At 33.4% G+C, this 17210-nt stretch overlaps 3 protein-coding genes across 4 annotated transcripts; 1 reads left to right on the forward strand and 2 right to left on the reverse strand.

Annotated features, from left to right (window-relative positions):
* The first annotated feature begins 2183 nt into the window (after positions 1–2183).
* Positions 2184–5365, forward strand: LOC114182429. Its single transcript, XM_028069327.1, has 4 exons — positions 2184–2439; positions 2684–4485; positions 4875–5076; positions 5172–5365. The coding sequence occupies exons 2-3, from the start codon at positions 2691–2693 to the stop codon at positions 4901–4903; spliced, it is 1824 nt and encodes a 607-aa protein (XP_027925128.1). The 5' UTR covers positions 2184–2439; positions 2684–2690; the 3' UTR covers positions 4904–5076; positions 5172–5365.
* Positions 5366–7977: 2612 nt separating this feature from the next.
* Positions 7978–10474, reverse strand: LOC114194818 (L-type lectin-domain containing receptor kinase S.4-like). The gene has a single exon (XM_028085231.1). The coding sequence runs from the start codon at positions 10216–10218 to the stop codon at positions 8164–8166; it is 2055 nt and encodes a 684-aa protein (XP_027941032.1). The 5' UTR covers positions 10219–10474; the 3' UTR covers positions 7978–8163.
* Positions 10475–13183: 2709 nt separating this feature from the next.
* On the reverse strand, positions 13184–16402 carry LOC114194821 (ribulose bisphosphate carboxylase/oxygenase activase, chloroplastic). 2 transcript variants are annotated; one of them, XM_028085239.1, is made up of 7 exons: positions 16103–16402; positions 15140–15468; positions 14938–15043; positions 14758–14843; positions 14014–14486; positions 13551–13831; positions 13184–13417 (listed from the first exon to the last, which is right to left on the reverse strand). In XM_028085239.1, exons 1-7 carry the CDS (start codon positions 16145–16147, stop codon positions 13322–13324), a joined length of 1416 nt encoding a protein of 471 aa, XP_027941040.1. In that variant the 5' UTR covers positions 16148–16402; the 3' UTR covers positions 13184–13321. The 2 variants fall into 2 exon arrangements, with proteins under 2 accessions (XP_027941040.1, XP_027941036.1); XM_028085235.1 differs by having other exon boundaries at positions 13184–13416; positions 13521–13831; positions 16103–16401.
* Between the last annotated feature and the right edge of the window lie 808 nt (positions 16403–17210).

The following is a 17210-nucleotide window of genomic DNA, read 5'->3' on the forward strand; positions in this document are numbered from 1 at the left end:
TTAGATAGTATTTTTATTTTTAATTTTGGTTTGTATTGGAGTTTAACATTATTCTGGATTGTCCTTAGATTGTATTGAAATTTATTTAAATTTTAATCTGAATTATAATTTATGACTTAAGAAAAGAAAAATTATATTTTATTTAATTAAGTGGGCTAGTGAACCAACTGGTTTAACCCATCAACCCGTAGTGGGCTGGGTTGGGTTCGAAATTTTTCGGCTCACCTATAACGGGTTGGGTTAACTCACTAAGTAACTAATTCATGGTGGGTCGGGTCAGGCCAAGTCAGACAACCCATTTTGACAGCTCTAGTCGAAAGGAAGTAACATAAGCATTTTTTTTAAGTTTGAAAACTAATTCATCAATTCGAAATTACAAATTCGAAATTACAAATGACAAAATTAAATTTAATAAAAAATTTATAAAACATAATTATAGAATATCTTAGTTTTTATCTAATTATACAATAAAAACATTTTCAACTTTTATAGATATTTTTTTAGATAATAAAATAAATTTTAGTTAAAGAATGTAAGCAAAAAAAAATATAAAAAATAGTTACAAAATCCAATTTCATTATTAATTATTATATATAATTATTATCATCACAATTATTATATACTATTGTGTGTCCAATTTTTTTACAACCACATATTAAAAAAATATTATAATAATTATTAAAATGGTTAAATATGTTTTGTTTTTTTCAACTTGGAGTGATAATTGGAATTAGTCTTCTTTAAAAATCTTGAACCAATATAGTATTTAGTTATTTATTTTTAGAAATATGTGAATTTAATTTTTTAATAATATTTTAATAATTTTATTTATATCATTTAATATATGTTCGTTTCAATGTTGATTGTAAAACATGTTTTAAACGTCAAATAAACACGTATAAACACGTTTGAAACATGTTAGTTAGAATACTAAGTTCACACATTTATAAAGATAAAAGACTAAATTGATTCAAGATTTGTAGGAAGGACTAATTCTAATTTTTACTAAGTTGAACGACTAAAAACATATTTAATCCTTATTAAAATAAAAAAATATTAAATTGTAAAGCAATTTATAAAAAAATATTTTTTGCAACTTCCTTGCTAAATCTTATTATATATACTAATATTTTTCTAAACATCTAAAAAACATATATGCAAATAGCATTTTGTTTACAGTTTTAGTTACGTAAACCTTTTCGAATACACTTTTTTTTCTTTTATTTAGAATGAGTTAAACTTGTGTGTGTATATATATATATATATATATATATATATATATATATATATATATATATATATATATATATATATATATATATATATATATATATATATATATATATATATATATATATATATATATATATATATATATATATATACTTTTTTGTGTATACTTTTTTTAGTTTTATCTTTTAAATAATTATTTTTTAAATTAAAATAATTACTTTACAAATTTTATTCTTTAAATAATTATTTTTTCAATTTATATGTTTTTTTTTTCAATTTAACTTTTTTTTAACTTAATAAACTTTTAAAACTAAAATAACTACCTACAATAAAATATTACCTGCAAAATAAATACAACCAATTTATAATAAAATTATAAATTTATTTATATTTATTTTTATAATTATGAAAATTTATTATTTTTATTATAAAAGAATAAACACATATGCTTTAGTATATATATATATATATATATATATATATATATAATATTATCATCACAAATATATATATTAACAATTATTATTAACATTGTAGTTGCTTTTAATGTTTATTCTGATTATCAATACTATTATTTTCATTATGTCCCATTATTAATGTAACTGCAAAGTTTAATAATACTACATCATATCATATATACACATATATGTTAGAGAGTTTTTAACTAATTTATCTTGAAACTAAAAATTTAATTCAATTTTTTTTTTAAAACCCACAAGTAAAATGATGGTAGACTTTACTTTTTGTTATTTTGTTATTGATTTAAACCATTTTCATTGAATTGAATTAATGTATGGACATCTACATGATAAATTGTGCTGTTTTTATGTCATCTATCTTTTAAAAAAAATATTGATTTGTACTTAATGGAAGAGTAATTGGTTTTCCAAAAATCATAGTTAAAATTTAAACTCTGAAATAATACAAAAACAGGAGACAAGATTCCGGAGGAAAGGATCGGCACGAATAGCGGTTTTCTCATTCTGTGGCAAAACAAACCGGTCCGGGTAGGTACCTTTTACCGCCGAAACCGGATCTATTTCAAGGGAAGCCAACTCAACCGGATCCCTCTCTATGCCCTAACCGGTCGGTCCGGTCACATTTCCACGGTTCTCTTCTCTTCTCACTCTTGGAGTCGGTTCATTCTCTCTTCCTATTCCCCTCTTCTCCTCCAATAATAAAAAAAAAAGCGATTCATCAAACCGGGTATGCATTTTTTCCTCTTTCACACCCTCTCTATTTGGTTCTTCAATTTCCGTTTTTTTTTTCAAAACCAGACCCAGAAGCGTTAAGGAATTGATTTTGAAAAAGATTGCATCTTCGTAACAATTTGGCTCTGTGAAAAGTAAACACCGATTTGGGTCATGAGAAAGTGGTTATTTTTGTTGCATTCACACTAATATGGCTGTTATGTTATTATTAATCTATGAAATGGTGGCTGTGATTATAGGGAAAAAATGGGTTCGAATCTGGAACCGGTGCCAATTACATCCCAGAAACATGACCCGGCATGGAAACATGTTCAGATGTTTAAGAATGGGGACAAGGTGCAGCTGAAGTGCATATATTGTCTGAAGATGTTCAAGGGTGGTGGGATTCATAGGATTAAGGAGCACCTTGCTTGCCAGAAAGGGAATGCATCTACTTGCAGCCGTGTTCCCCATGATGTCAGGATTCACATGCAGCAGAGTTTGGATGGGGTTGTGGTGAAGAAGAGGAGGAAGCAGAAGATCGAGGAGGAGATTATGAATGTTAATCCTTTGACCACTGTTGTGAACTCGCTTCCTAATAATAACCAGGTTGATGTCAGTCAGGGGGTGCATGCCATTGGAGTGGACCACAATTCAAGTTTCGTAGTGAATCCTGGAGAAGGAATGAGTAAGAATATGGAAAGGAGGAAGAAGATGAGAGCTAGTAAGAATCCTGCAGCTATTTATGCAAACTCGGAGGGTGTTGTTGCTGTGGAGAAGAATGGACTGTTTCCCAAAAGGGGGGACAATCACATTCATATGGCGATTGGTAGGTTTTTGTATGACATTGGTGCACCTTTTGATGCTGTGAACTCGGTCTATTTTCAAGAAATGGTTGAGGCAATTGCTTCAAGGGGAGTGGGTTTCCAACGGCCCTCGCATCATGAACTTCGGGGTTGGATCCTGAAGAACTCTGTGGAGGAAGTGAAGAATGATATAGATAGATGCAAGATGACTTGGGGGAGGACTGGCTGTTCCATTTTGGTTGATCAATGGACAACAGAATCTGGGAGAGTACTGATAAGCTTTTTGGCTTATTGTCCTGAAGGCATTGTCTTTTTGAAATCTTTGGATGCAACTGAGATTTCAACTTCTGCAGATTTTCTGTATGACATGATAAAACAAGTGGTAGATGAAGTTGGAGTCGGGCAAGTGCTGCAAGTGATTACGTCTGGTGAAGAACAATATGCTATTGCTGGTAGACGGCTGACAGACACTTTTCCCACCCTTTATTGGAGCCCTTCTGCTGTTCATTGCATCGATTTCATTCTTGAAGATTTTGGAAATCTTGAGTGGATTAGTGCAGTGATTGAACAAGCTAAATCTGTGACAAGATTTGTGTACAATTACAGTGCAATTTTAATTATGGTTAAAAGGTATACCTTAGGGAATGATATTGTGGATCCATCTTTTTCACAATTTGCTACAAACTTTACCACATTGAAACGGATGGTTGATCTTAAACACAATTTACAGGCCTTGGTGACTTCTCAGGAGTGGGCAGACTGCCCATATTCGAAGAAATCAGCAGGGCTTGAAATGTTAGATTGCCTAAGCAGTCAAACATTTTGGTCCTCGTGTGACATGATTGTTCGTCTAACAACCCCTCTCTTAAAAGTTCTGAGAATAGCTAGTAGTGAGATGAGACCAGCAATGGGATACATTTATGCTGGAATGTACCGGGCAAAAGAAGCTATTAAAAAAGCACTTGGTAAGAGGGAGGAATATATGGTGTACTGGAATATTATACATCATAGATGGGAAAGGCTGTGGCATCATCCTCTTCATGCTGCTGGATTCTACCTTAATCCAAAGTTCTTTTATAGTATTCAAGGAGATATACACAGTCAGATTGTCTCAGGAATGTTTGACTGCATAGAGAGATTGGTACCCGATACAAGAATCCAAGATAAAATTATCAAAGAGATAAACTTGTACAAGTCTGCTGCGGGCGACTTTGGGAGAAAGATGGCAGTTAGAGCAAGAGATAATCTGCTTCCTTGTAAGAGTAGTATACACATCTGTTATATCATGATTTAACTTTCCCAAGTTTAAGTAACTTAATTGAAAAAATGAATCAGAATCCATTCAAGTGTGAAAATAGTACAATAATGCTGATGTCAAAAAATGGAAGAGGACAAAATTTAAGTTTGTGTCAAGGCTTTATGCTTTAGCATGATGACCAATGCTGTAGAAGTTGAAGTAAAAACTTTTGTTGTCTGAAAGTTCTCCACAAACTACTTGTAGTTTAAGAATCACTGCCAGCGTAGTTCTTTAGAAATATTTCTCTGGTGAAATCTTTCTGGTGTTTGACTGTTGGATTCTATTTGACTTATATGCTTGATAATTTAAATTTTCTTTACACAAGACTTACATATGCTATTTTTGTAGCTGAATGGTGGTCAACATATGGAGGATGATGCCCAAACTTATCACGGTTAGCAATTCGTATTCTCAGCCAAACATCCAGTGTGATGTCCTGCAAGAGAAACCAGATTCCTTTTGAACAAATAGTCAACACAAGGAATTACATAGAGCGCCAACACCTCACCGATCTTGTCTTTGTTCACTGCAATTTACGATTAAGACAAATGTGAGCTTAAACTGCTGTACATTGAATGTTGATAGTTTGTCTTCATGCTGTTGCCAATTGAATGCAATTATTATTCTGTTTAACTTTTCTTTCAGGTTTATGAGCAAAGAGCAAGAATTTAGTGACCCCCTATCGTTTGACAGCATTAGTTATGTTGATGAGTGGATTAGGCCAAGGGATTTATACACAGACGAGTATGGGAACTCGGATTGGATGGCACTGGATCCATCTTCAGTTAACACAATGCTTTTAAGGCCTTTAAATGATGAAGCTGAAGAATTGGGTGAAGGTAAACTACATGTGCTTAGGATCTGTTTGGACAAGTCTCTCTTTAAACACTTCTAGTAAAGTAAAATAAGAAGAAACAATTAAATGAACCTATCTGTGAGTTCATTGTAGCTTATCAAGAATTTAACTTCATTTTGTTACTTTTATTTCCTAAAGTATTTATAAAATATTCCGCGGTAGAAAGTTATATTAACGAACATGTTTTCAACTGATTGCAGGGTTTGATGATGATGAAATTTTCAGTTGTGGGAAAGATAGTGAGGATGAGAACACTGTTGAAAAGTTGGTAAACCAATAGCAAATGATGAGAGAGAATAACCATGAATTTTTTTGTTGATCAGTGCAAATAGCTTCCCACATTATTGCCTAATTCAGAGAAGGTGTTTCCATTGTTTCCAAGTTTTTGTTTGTAGAAATTACTGTTAGAAGAAGATGGAAGGAGACAGAGTAGGTGCTCGGAGGACAAGTGTTACATACATATATATATATATATATATATATATATATATATATATATATATATATATATGAATTGGCATGATTTGCAATGTTCTTGTACAGTAGTTAGTTACATTACAACATTACATCTCCTGTATTTAATAGTTTTACTGTTTTTCTTGCACTTCTAGAGTGTACAGCTATTGCAAACTCAAGTAAATGAAAAGGAAAGCGACTCCGTTAGAATCTGCAATTTTCATTTTTGGCTAAGATTTGCCTTTTATGAATTACTGTAATACCACAATTAACAAGCTCGTGAGTATTTTCACTTGAATAATTTCTTACTCACATACTAGGTTTTTATTTTAATTTATTTTTGGATAATTTTCATCTTAAAAGTTAAAATAATACTTTTTATTTTATCTTACTTTTTAAATACTTTATTAAATGAAATAAGCTAATATAATTTATAGTATAATTTAGTAAGTTATATTACAAAAAGTGAATTTGGATAAGTTTGATGATTATTTATTAGTAAGTTAACGATGCATTATAAGTTATCTGGGAATAAAGCATTTTCTGTTTTTTCTGATAAATTGTCAAATAATGTATAATTTAAATTTCATATATAAATAAAATAAGAATTCAATTCGTTTCCGAATCATAAGTACTTAATAAAACCTCTCACTTTTATGTTCGGATAATTTTTTTCAAAAATATTTAAAAAATTTCTTATAAAAATAAATTAAGTTATACCAGAATTAAAAATAATTTTTGTAAACGTTAATATGATTGTCAAATATTTTTTAATAAACATATTATTTCTATAAAAAGAACAAGAGTGATTGATACGAGAATAAATTAAAAATAATAATTAATAACATATTAAAATGCAAAGGTTATAATTTGTTAAGAGAGTTAAAATTATCGCTGTAATAGAAAAGCAGTTTTTAATTTAGGTTTAATTAATCGCAAGGTACCCAGTTTGGTATTAGAGTGTCAAATTGGTACCCATTTTTAAAAAAGTGTCAATTGCATCCCAACTTTTGAAAATTGCTTCAATTAGGTCCCTTTCAGACAGAGTTGACTAACGCTGTTAGTCAACGTGCTACGTGTCAATCTGTGGTTTCTTTGATTTTTTTTTTTAAAAATTTTAATTTTTTTTTAATTTTTAATTTTTTTAAAAAAAAAATTAAAAATGCCACGTGTCAAGTCCCTGTGTGTGCCACGTGGCATTGTCAGTGCCACGTGGCATTGTAATGCCACGTGTCAGTGTCACTATTAGATGTCATTGTTTTGATTTCGATTTGGTCCCCATTTATGTTTTTTCGTTTCAATTTAGTACCTACTTATGTGTATTTGATTCAATTTTGACCTAATAATTTTTAATAATTAAAATATTTTTTAATAAAATTAAAAGTAATTAAGTATAAAAGTTTAAAAAAATTAAGTATTTGATATTTATATTAAAATGTAGTGGTAAAAGTCATTTTAGTACTTATAAATAGCATAACATTCATACAAATAATAAATTTGGTCTGAAATTGAGAGAAACATTATAAATATCAGTACTTAATTTTGTAAAAATATTTATACTTAATTATTTTTAATCTTATAAAAAATGGATTACAAAATTATTTTAATTATTAAAAAAAAAATTGGGACAAAATTGAATCAGATACACATACTTAGGTACTAAATTGAAACAAAAAGACATATGTGGAGACCAAATCGAAATTAAAACAATGACATCTAATAGTGACACTGACACGTGGCATTATTACAATGCCACGTGGCACACACAGGGACTTGACACGTGGCATTTTTAATTTTTTTTTAAAAATTTAAAAAAAATTAAAAAATTAAAAAAAAAATTAATTTTTTTTAAAAAAAAAATCAAAAAAACCACAGATTGACACGTGGCACGTTGACTAACGGCGTTAGTCAACTTTGTCTGAAAGGGACCTAATTGAAACAATTTTCAAAAGTTGGGATGCAATTGACATTTTTTTAAAAGCGGATACCAATTTGACACTTTAGTACCAAACTGGGTACCTTACGATTAATTAAACCTTTAATTTATAAACAAATTATTTTAATTTATTAATAAACTTATTTCACTTTTATTATAAATTATTTTTCTAAGAAGTGTTGGAAGTTTAGTCTAAAACAGTATTTGTCCTAAATAATCAGACAAATTTGATTCAATATAAAAATTTAAATTAAAAATCACAGAGAAGAAAAATAAAAAGACAATTATTTATTCTAGACAATAGGCAAAGAAGAGAATCTTTTGACCCTTTTGACCCTTTAATTCCAAGTATTGCAAATTGGTTATAATAAGGTGTCTCTTTTTCCCCTTTACCGGCCACCTGAAAGGGAAAGAGACGACGCCACGTCATCACCCACCGACGACCAAGGCGAATACGAATGTAACTCCTCATAGTAGCCACCACCACCATCTTCTTTTTTCCCGTAAACCACCGGCGGCGGCGGCGCCACCTCCTTCTCCAAATACCTCACCACCTGCCTCATGCTGGGCCTCTTCTCCGGTGCCTCGGCGGAACACAACAACCCCACTTTAATCACCACTAAAACTTCCACCTCATCAAACGCCCCACCGAGCCTGGGGTCCACCACCGTCAGCGGCGCCCCCATGCGCCAGCGGTCCCAGACCCAGTCCACCAGCACCAGCTCTTCCGGCAACGCCTTCACCTCAATGGGCCTCCTCCCACACACCACCTCCAACAACAACGCTCCGAAAGCGTAAACATCGGAACTGGTGGTGGGTTTCCCCGTTCGTGTGAGTTCAGGTGCAAGGTACCCCATCGTTCCCACCACACGTGTGGTGCAAGGGTTGGCACCATGCTCGTAAAGCTTGGCCAACCCAAAATCCCCCAACCTCCCATTCATGTCGCTATCCAACAAAACGTTCCCCGCTTTGACGTCTCTGTGAATCACCGTTTGTTCCCACTCCTCATGCAAATACACCAACCCCAAACCCACTCCTTTTATTATCTTAAACCTTTCCTCCCACGTTAGTATTTTCCTCGGTTGATCGAACAAGTATCTGTCCAAGCTTCCATTTCTCATGAAATCGTACACAAGTAAAAGGTCGTTTTGTTTCCGACACCAACCCAGTAGCTGTACGAGGTTCCTGTGTCGGAGTCTTCCTATGGTGGATACTTCTGACACAAACTCCTGCATACGTTGTTTCGATTCGTGCGAGATTCGCTTCACGGCGATTTCCATGTGGGACTTCGGGAGAACCCCCTTGTAGACGCGACCGGACCCTCCGAACCCGAGGAGGTTCTTGTCTTTGAAACCCTTCGTGGCTTTGTGTAGCTCTTTGTATGGGAATCTGTGTGGCCCAACAACGTCCCTCTCCCAAGCTTCGATTACTTCGGTGTTCTTCATCCTTCTGAATAGGTAACACGCCAGAGAAATTGCGGCGAGTGTTAGAATCAATAAAAGGGAGAGTCCTAATGTTAAGCGCTTTTGAGTTTTGTTGGAGGCAGAGAGAGATGGGAGGTTGTGCAGGGAAAGGGTTTTGGCCTCTCCGTTTATTTTGAAGCTCCAACCCAAAATATAGTGTGTGCTTGCGAGTAACCCTGTCGAAGCAGAGAACCCCACGTACATGGAATCTTGGAGAATTGGTGAGAGATCTACTGTGTATTTTAAAATTGGGGAAGTGGGTTTGGAGGAAGTTGGGGAGAGTCTAACCTCCAATTGGTTCGTTGATGAATCATAATCAACCCATGCTTGTGTCACTTTACCACTCTTCAAACTCAGGTTTTGCTTATTGGTTGAGTCCTCAGGGAAAAACGCAGCATGAACGGATTTGTTGGATACCATGTTGTTGAGGTTGACACCAACATGGTTGTCATTTATGTCCTCGAACTCGAAGTCTTGGACGGTATCGAACTCTACTGCGAAAAGATGGTTTGAGAAATTTCCCACTTCTTTTGGATTCAGGAGGCCCAAATACTGACTCGGGTACGCGTCCGAGAGCGACGAGGAGCGCGAAATGGTGAAGGCAAAACCGTGGCCACCGAGTTTTGGGTACTGAGGGATGATTGCAAACGCAAAAGCAGTGGAAAATGAGAAAAGTTTTGAGTCGGTGGAAGAGCTTTTGTTGTTGTGCTTGAACTGAATTGGGGTTGGATAAAACGCGTGCCCAATTACTCTCTGAGTGTTGTTTGTTAAACGAAGCAAGCCCTTGTGATCAATCACTGCTCCTCCGTTTAAGGCTATGTTGGTGGCAGAAGCACCATCAAACCCGTTGAAGAAAAACTCTTGACACTTTGCAGTGTTTGTGACCAGAAGAAGGGTCAAAACACAGAGAGGAAGCACAAGCACAAGTGTTCTGGTTTTGGCCATCACGAGGCAGAGCAACCAAAAAAACTGTACACACATGTTACATACTTCATATTGTTTGTATAAATCATTAAGTAAACTCAAATTAATAGTGCGTTCTGCTGTGATGTGCTATTCAAGAGTGTGTGGATTGTAAACTGAAACGTGGTTATTACTTGTTTGCTTGATTTCTCTCACATGTTTGGTGTTTACCACAGATTGTGACTTAACACAGGTTTAGCATTTTGAATATCATCATCGCCCACTTCCACTTCATTTTTTTGTATCAGCTTTATACTGTTTATTTTATGTGTTGGTGTCTCCTCTCATGGTCCTTTTCCCATAAAATTTATTATCCACCATGAATTTGTTTGGATGTAGTCTAGCCGAACGTGGATAGCATGTGAATATTTGATGTCAATTGTTTTTCTTTACAACTTACATGGACCAGAACTTTATTTCCTGTTTCCTTAATTTTTAAATTATAGTGATATTGAAATAATATAATGGAAAGTTGATTAGCTTAATATCATGATTTATGATTTGATATGCAAGAGTTTGATTCTGGATTATATATGTTTCAGAGTATGAGATATAATTTAATATGGAGCATCTCCAACTCAGCAAAGAAAGCTGTCATTTTCTGAGGCTTGTCGTCTGGTTTAAGCGACACAATGAAAGTCAGAGCATGCAGGTAACATAACATAAAATAATAGAGTGGTGTACTTGGGTTTGGCTTTACACCAATTTTACTTGCTTGCCAAAATGGGAAACCGACTTATAGGTGATATATCTGTGGGTTGGAGTTGAAGTACAAACAGGTCAACATTGGTAATTACATGTTCTTTCAACATTGGAGTATTTAGTACAATTCTATATCCAAAAGATTTGAACAATTCTGGACAAGATAGTTTATGCATTTTCAATAGATAATATAAATCATATTTTATCTTTTAAGGTATAATTTTCACTTTAAAAAGTCAGATATTTTGAATTTATCTAATACAGAAAAGATATATAACACAAAATGAACTAAAAGTTGAAGCTGAATAAAAAAACTAATTTCTGGGGTTTTTAAGTTGATTTAATTCAAATCAATGAAATTTAATTCTAAGAATCATATTATACCAACATGTGTATAGTTTTTTTATTTTATCAATTAACTGTGTAGAGTAAACTCATATTACTTGTTTTATAAAGATGTGTGCTGGTGAAATTACAGTAGCATGTAATTATGAAAAGTGTCTTTTAATGTGTACTGGACCAATCCAAATTCCTGGCCCAAACATAGTTGGGTCAAATTGCACGTCTTGTCTATTCGTGGCAAATTTGACTACCTCCACCAAAATTTTAGTGCTTGTTCTAGTGCTCCTCCACGTCATAAGTGAAATTGAAATAGAGAAAAAGAGTAAAACTAAAAAATAGAGGATAAAAATAAAATTGTTAAATTTTTTTAAATGGAGAGAAAAAAGAAAAAAGAAAAAAATTGTCTCTCACTTATTTAAATGAGTAAAAAATTAACAAATAATGAAAATATTTGTACATTAATTAAAAATTAGTTTAAACCTACTTATTTATTTTATTAGGTTCTCTTATCATTAAAATATATATTGTTTTTCAATTTATCATGTATAATGTGATTAAACCTTTTAAAAAACATATGAAGAAAAAAAATGTGAGTCATCCTCCTAGTTACATGCCAATTGAAGGAAAGGAGAGATTTTTATGAATCCTGAAAACACCATTTTGTTTCACATTTCTCATCCCAAACAAAAAGTGAATACTTCAATCAAATGTCTACCTTTTCCATTTCTTTTTCCTCTAATTGCATAGACACAAATAATGAGAAAGTCCTATCACTAGTGCTCTTCACTATTCTCTGGCTCTTGGAAAAGCTTAGTCTCATCTAGCCACAACTTACATGCACATAATCTATATAGCCTAGCCCCCACCCTACTCCTTTATGCATGCAATTTTCTTCTTGTTGCTTTGTGGCAACTTAGAATTTATACCTTTTTAGATATTTCCTCACCATTTGTACAACAAGAGAAAAACATTAGAGTTTGATTATATTATAACAGAATTATCAATTAATTGTATATGAAAAACATTATAAAACCATCATCATATAGGTTTCTCTAACAACAAAGTCTTGTCCCTATTCAAGACTATCTCCTCCTATTCTCCTTTAGAGGAATGATATTAAGACATCTCTTCCTTTTACAAGTATATCTAACTCATTATTTTTCTTCTATTCCTTTTTTCATATCCTACTATACCCACTTTTGTACTTATATTTTTCTCTCATTCTCGTAAGTAATAGGATTTTGGGTGTCCAACAGTTATTTTGTAAAATTTATAGTATCCACAATTTATTTGTTTGCACGTGGACCTTGTTAGCATAGAGAGATGTATGTAGCTGAATGTGGATGACATGTGAATGTGATGTCAAGTTGTCCTTTCTTTACTATTTACACAGATCAGACCCTTTTTTTCTGCTTTGATTTTTTGACTTTAAAATTCAAAGTAATATAACAGCATGTAGAAAGTTACTTGATTTTTTCATGAGCTTGATGTTCTCTTATTAATTTCCTCACCCGCTTTTTTTTTTTTTTTAAATAATGTTTAATAGGGTTTTTTTTCTTGAAGGACAAAATTTACAGCACTGTCATTGCCGTTGTTATATACTTCTGCATCAACCGTGCTCGTTTTTCAAATGATTCTTTTCAGTAGTGTCAATATTTTTCTAAACTTAATCACTTTCTGGAAACGATGTTTGGTATTCGTGATCAAGGTGCGTTATATTCGAAGGGTATACAAGAAATAATATATATCAATGTTTTTTTCTTTTCCTTTGAATGCTGCAATTTTTAATGTTTATGATTTGTGATGTTCTTTTAACAGTTTATTATCTGAACTTGATCTCTCTCCAAGTTTTTCAAAGCCTCATCACTTCGAAAACGAAGCTATAGTGGCTAGATATGAATGCACGTCAGACAAAAGATAAAAATAAAAATCAAGAATGTATGACAAAAGGAAAAAGCACCAGATTCATTAAGTGCAAACTTTAACCAAAAATTATAGGGAACAGTCCAATAAGAAACATATGGTAAAATTATTTCAAACTTAGCCTCTTCTCTTTGCACACAACACATTGAGAATGCTAAGAATGTAATACACAAGTGCCATCACAATTGCTAGCACTTGGACCAGCACAACCATCAGGGACAGAAATATTTACTTGCCGGGTTGCTTTGCCTGCACAGAAAACAATTCAAGAAGAATTTCAGATCAAACTGAGATTTGGAGATTGAACCTAACATTATAGTTGAAGTTGAAGGAAGATTAAGCTAGATGCAAACCTGCAATCATGTATGCCCTTAAGTCTGTTTGAAGAAAGATCCACTCTTAATAGCATCTTCGTTAGCATTTCCAAGAGCAGCCTCATTCAAGTACTTGTCAGCCAATTGGACTCTCTTCACATTTTCTTGTTCTTGGACAAGCATGTTACCATACTGCAAGAGCTTGTCCAGACTCATCTTGGGCTGTTCAAAGGTTGGAGGTCCTTCCTTTGAGTTCACAAGCTTCTTCCCAATACCATCAACACCAACACCAGAAACCCACTTCCTCACTTCATCATCATACACTCTGGCCCTCAGTGCACCAAAGAAATCTGCACCACAACATGGGATGGTATAGCATTAGTATTTCTTATCTGCTCTTTCTTGTTCTAACTTGACTTATGATTAGTTAACTGTGTAACATTGTTTATGTATATTATGTTGTGTGATTTTAACATGTCACTCACCAAATTCTTCTATCTTAGTGTTACAGTGTTTGGTTCTTAGTTCTTACCAATGGATTGGCCTGGGAAAGTGTCAACAAGCTTGGTAACTTCCTCTTCAGGAACACCATCGGTGCGGAAAATTCCCTTGCAAACACCAACTCGGTCATCCCTTGTTGGTGCCCAGTAGAACTTCTCCATACGCCCATCACGGATGAGAGGAGCATACAGTGTTGAGAAATCGTTACCAGTGACAATGATGGGCACACGGGGGTTCTCTTCCTTGTTGTACATACCAGGAAGCTGCACATTTGTAGGGTTATCAGCAATGTTCATGAGAGTGGCATTCACCATCTGGTTGTTCACAGTGTATTGGGTGGTTCCACCAAGACGACCTGCTCCTGCATCAAGATCGTTGATGAACAGAGCACACATCTTTCCCTTCTTGATTATGTCTGCAGCTTCACGGTATCTCTGCCTGATCAATTTTGCTGGCTCTCCGGCATTTCCACTTTCCAACTCTCCAGCACTCATCACGATGGGGCTGTAATGGAATCACAATTGAAACAAATCAAATGTAAACAATGTTTTTGACCCTGTTAACACAATATAATTCAAATCTTTGATGAAGCATGAGTGTTCAACACAAAAGTTGCTTAAAGTCAACATGAGTTTTGTACACAATTGATTCTTCTAGATGATACAGAACATGTGACTTTATATATATATATATATATATATATATATATATATATATATATTTCAAAGTGGTTCGGGATGATCATAATGAGGGGGATAGTTCAGCAAGAACTTACTTGATTCCCATCTTGGCAAAGACAAGCTCACATTGGAAAGATTTTCCTTGTCCCTTGCCTCCCCAGATACCAAGAATGAGAGGAACCTGCAAAAGGATTTGAAAAAAAATGAATGGCGTCACCCAATTTGACAAAAGTTCAAGTGCAATTTATGCAGAGAACATGTTTCTGGTGGCATGCCTTGATGTTGGGCAAGGTCATGAAGTTCTTGGTGATGTGAACAACAAGCTTGTCCATGAAAGCAGGAGCAATGTAATAACCATCCTTCATGTTGTCGAAGTTGTACCTAAATTATGCAGCACATATGATGGTAAGTTTGAGACAAAAACAGAAGGAAACACTAAACAAACGGTTTAGAGATTATGTGAGCAAGTGCACTCACGTTTTGAGTCCAGTGCTAAGGTACTCGTAGGAGCTCATGACTGCATAGTGAGTTCCAGCATTCATTGGAGCTTGGAAAAGAGGATCAACCATACCCTTCCCCCTTGTGATGTCTTGTTGGTCATCAGAAATATCGTAGGCCAGACCCGCCCATCTGTCCTTTTTGGTCTGCTTGGTCTCCTCAGTCTCATTATCAGCAGCAACAATTTTGAAGCTTCCATTGGTCGCCTTGCTGTTAGGGACCCTTGAGGCAATAACCTTCTTCAAGCTTGTGCCAAAGAAAGCTGAACTGGGAGCTGAAGCTCCGCTTCCAGATCCATTCAGGTTCAACTGCAATATCACATCACAGTCACGACGATTGGTTTAGTTAACTTCTTGCTTTAATCTTTATATATGAAAGTTCTACATTTTAGATCTTATATCATGATTTTTCTATGTTTACATTTTGTAACTCTACTTAAGCTTTTAAAACACAAGTCTAAAAAAAAAAAAACTGATGCATGTGTATATAAATGATTAGTTGAAAATCTTTAATTTTTGAAGATTGTAATGTTATATCAGGCACAATGATGAGGCAAACATGCACATCAAACACCTTGATGCACCAGCTTAATAGCAGCAATCATTTGAACTCAGCACGGCTCCGTGAGGTGAATAAACATGTGGAATATACGCATGTGAAAGCCTTCCCTGACACTCTTTTAACTTACCCTTTCTTTTATATTTGAACCTCAGGCATTTATCATTTAATCATTACCATTTCCTAAGGTAAAAGCCTTATATCAGTGATAATTCAATGGGGGAAAAACCATGGTGCTAGTTCTTTTAATTGAAAGAAAAGTATGGGAGTAAAAAGTAAAAGTATGGTGAAAGGGGATGTGAAACTAAGAAGATTAGATAAACTTGCATATGAAAGAAGACATACAAAAGGCAACAGTGTAATAAAGTAGAAAAGGTATCATACAAGAGTTCTGTTGACAGCTCCGACAGTGGAGACGGAGGCAGCCATTGAAGTGTTGTTTGGAGTTGTGGAGAGAAAGGGTAAGGTTGTTCTTCGATTGCAGATTCAGTGTTAGCTGGCTTATGATCAAAGGCTACGTCTGACTTATAGTAGTTGCTTGTGCGCAAAAGGATTGGTCACAGAAGCCTGACATCCACACATAGAAGATTGAGGTTGTTACTCTCAGTCTTAGATTTTGAGGTTGTTATTGCAGCTTTTCCTATCTCCACCAGAATTAAGGAGATATGTTTGCCACACAAGTCTTGAAGGAGACTCATGTCGTTTATTCAAATTCAAGCATTGGTTACTGTCATTTCAGTGCTCTTGAATCTTAATAACCAATCATAATGGTAATAATATCAGAATTTTTAAGTGCCAGAATATTTGAGGTGGTCTTTTACTTACGTAAAGATGGTACTGATGATCCCACATGATCTTGACCAATAATTATATGGGTGTAAAAATAATATGTTCAAAATTTATAACTTGTAAGTTGTATTTGATATGGTTTCTATTTTAAATTATTTTTGAATACTTTATTTGATCTATTTCATTCATCGAATATTTTCATATATTGAGAATGTTATTTGTATCACATTCCAAATTATTAATATATAAAACCTCTCAGGTCTCATTTTTTCTAATTAAATCTTCGGTATTATGCTTTGGAATAGATAAGGAAGTTGAGTCTCTTGTCTTTATTTTGAGTGTAACTTTTTTTTTTAAAAGATAAATTTATTCATTTATTCTGAACTAATATACATTTTTTAATTTAAATTTTAAAAATAGTTTATCATATTCTAATTGAAAACTTAGATAAATAATTACTAAAAAAACTCCAATAACCAAATCATAATTAAAAATTAGTTATGAAAAAAAATATATAAAATTTAATATTTTTCCTTTTATATTTATAAAAAAATATACAAAGATTCTTGAAATAAAAAAAATGCTAACTAATATTTATATTAAATGAGAAAAAGAGAGATATTTATACTTAATTTGATTTTTATCGTAGTGTATATGTATATGATTTAAAAATCTTAACAAACTTTAAAAAAATTTAATATTT

The sequence above is a fragment of the Vigna unguiculata genome, chromosome 1, assembly GCF_004118075.2.
Source record: "Vigna unguiculata cultivar IT97K-499-35 chromosome 1, ASM411807v1, whole genome shotgun sequence".
Classification (NCBI taxonomy): domain Eukaryota; kingdom Viridiplantae; phylum Streptophyta; class Magnoliopsida; order Fabales; family Fabaceae; genus Vigna; species Vigna unguiculata.

What these genes read in the sequence shown, in the direction of transcription:
- LOC114194821 (XM_028085239.1), bottom strand. Translation starts at nt 16,147, where the DNA reads ATGGCTGCCTCCGTCTCCACTGTCGGAGCTGTCAACAGAACTCTT. An exon ending in TGACCTTGCCCAACATCAAG is followed by an intron (nt 14,844 to 14,937) that starts GCATGCCACCAG and finishes ATCCTTTTGCAG; the next exon opens with GTTCCTCTCATTCTTGGTAT. An exon ending in TTTGCCAAGATGGGAATCAA is followed by an intron (nt 14,487 to 14,757) that starts GTAAGTTCTTGC and finishes ATTCCATTACAG; the next exon opens with CCCCATCGTGATGAGTGCTG.
- LOC114194818 (XM_028085231.1), bottom strand. Translation starts at nt 10,218, where the DNA reads ATGTGTGTACAGTTTTTTTGGTTGCTCTGCCTCGTGATGGCCAAAACC.
- LOC114182429 (XM_028069327.1), top strand. Translation starts at nt 2,691, where the DNA reads ATGGGTTCGAATCTGGAACCGGTGCCAATTACATCCCAGAAACATGAC. An exon ending in AAGAGATAATCTGCTTCCTT is followed by an intron (nt 4,486 to 4,874) that starts GTAAGAGTAGTA and finishes CTATTTTTGTAG; the next exon opens with CTGAATGGTGGTCAACATAT.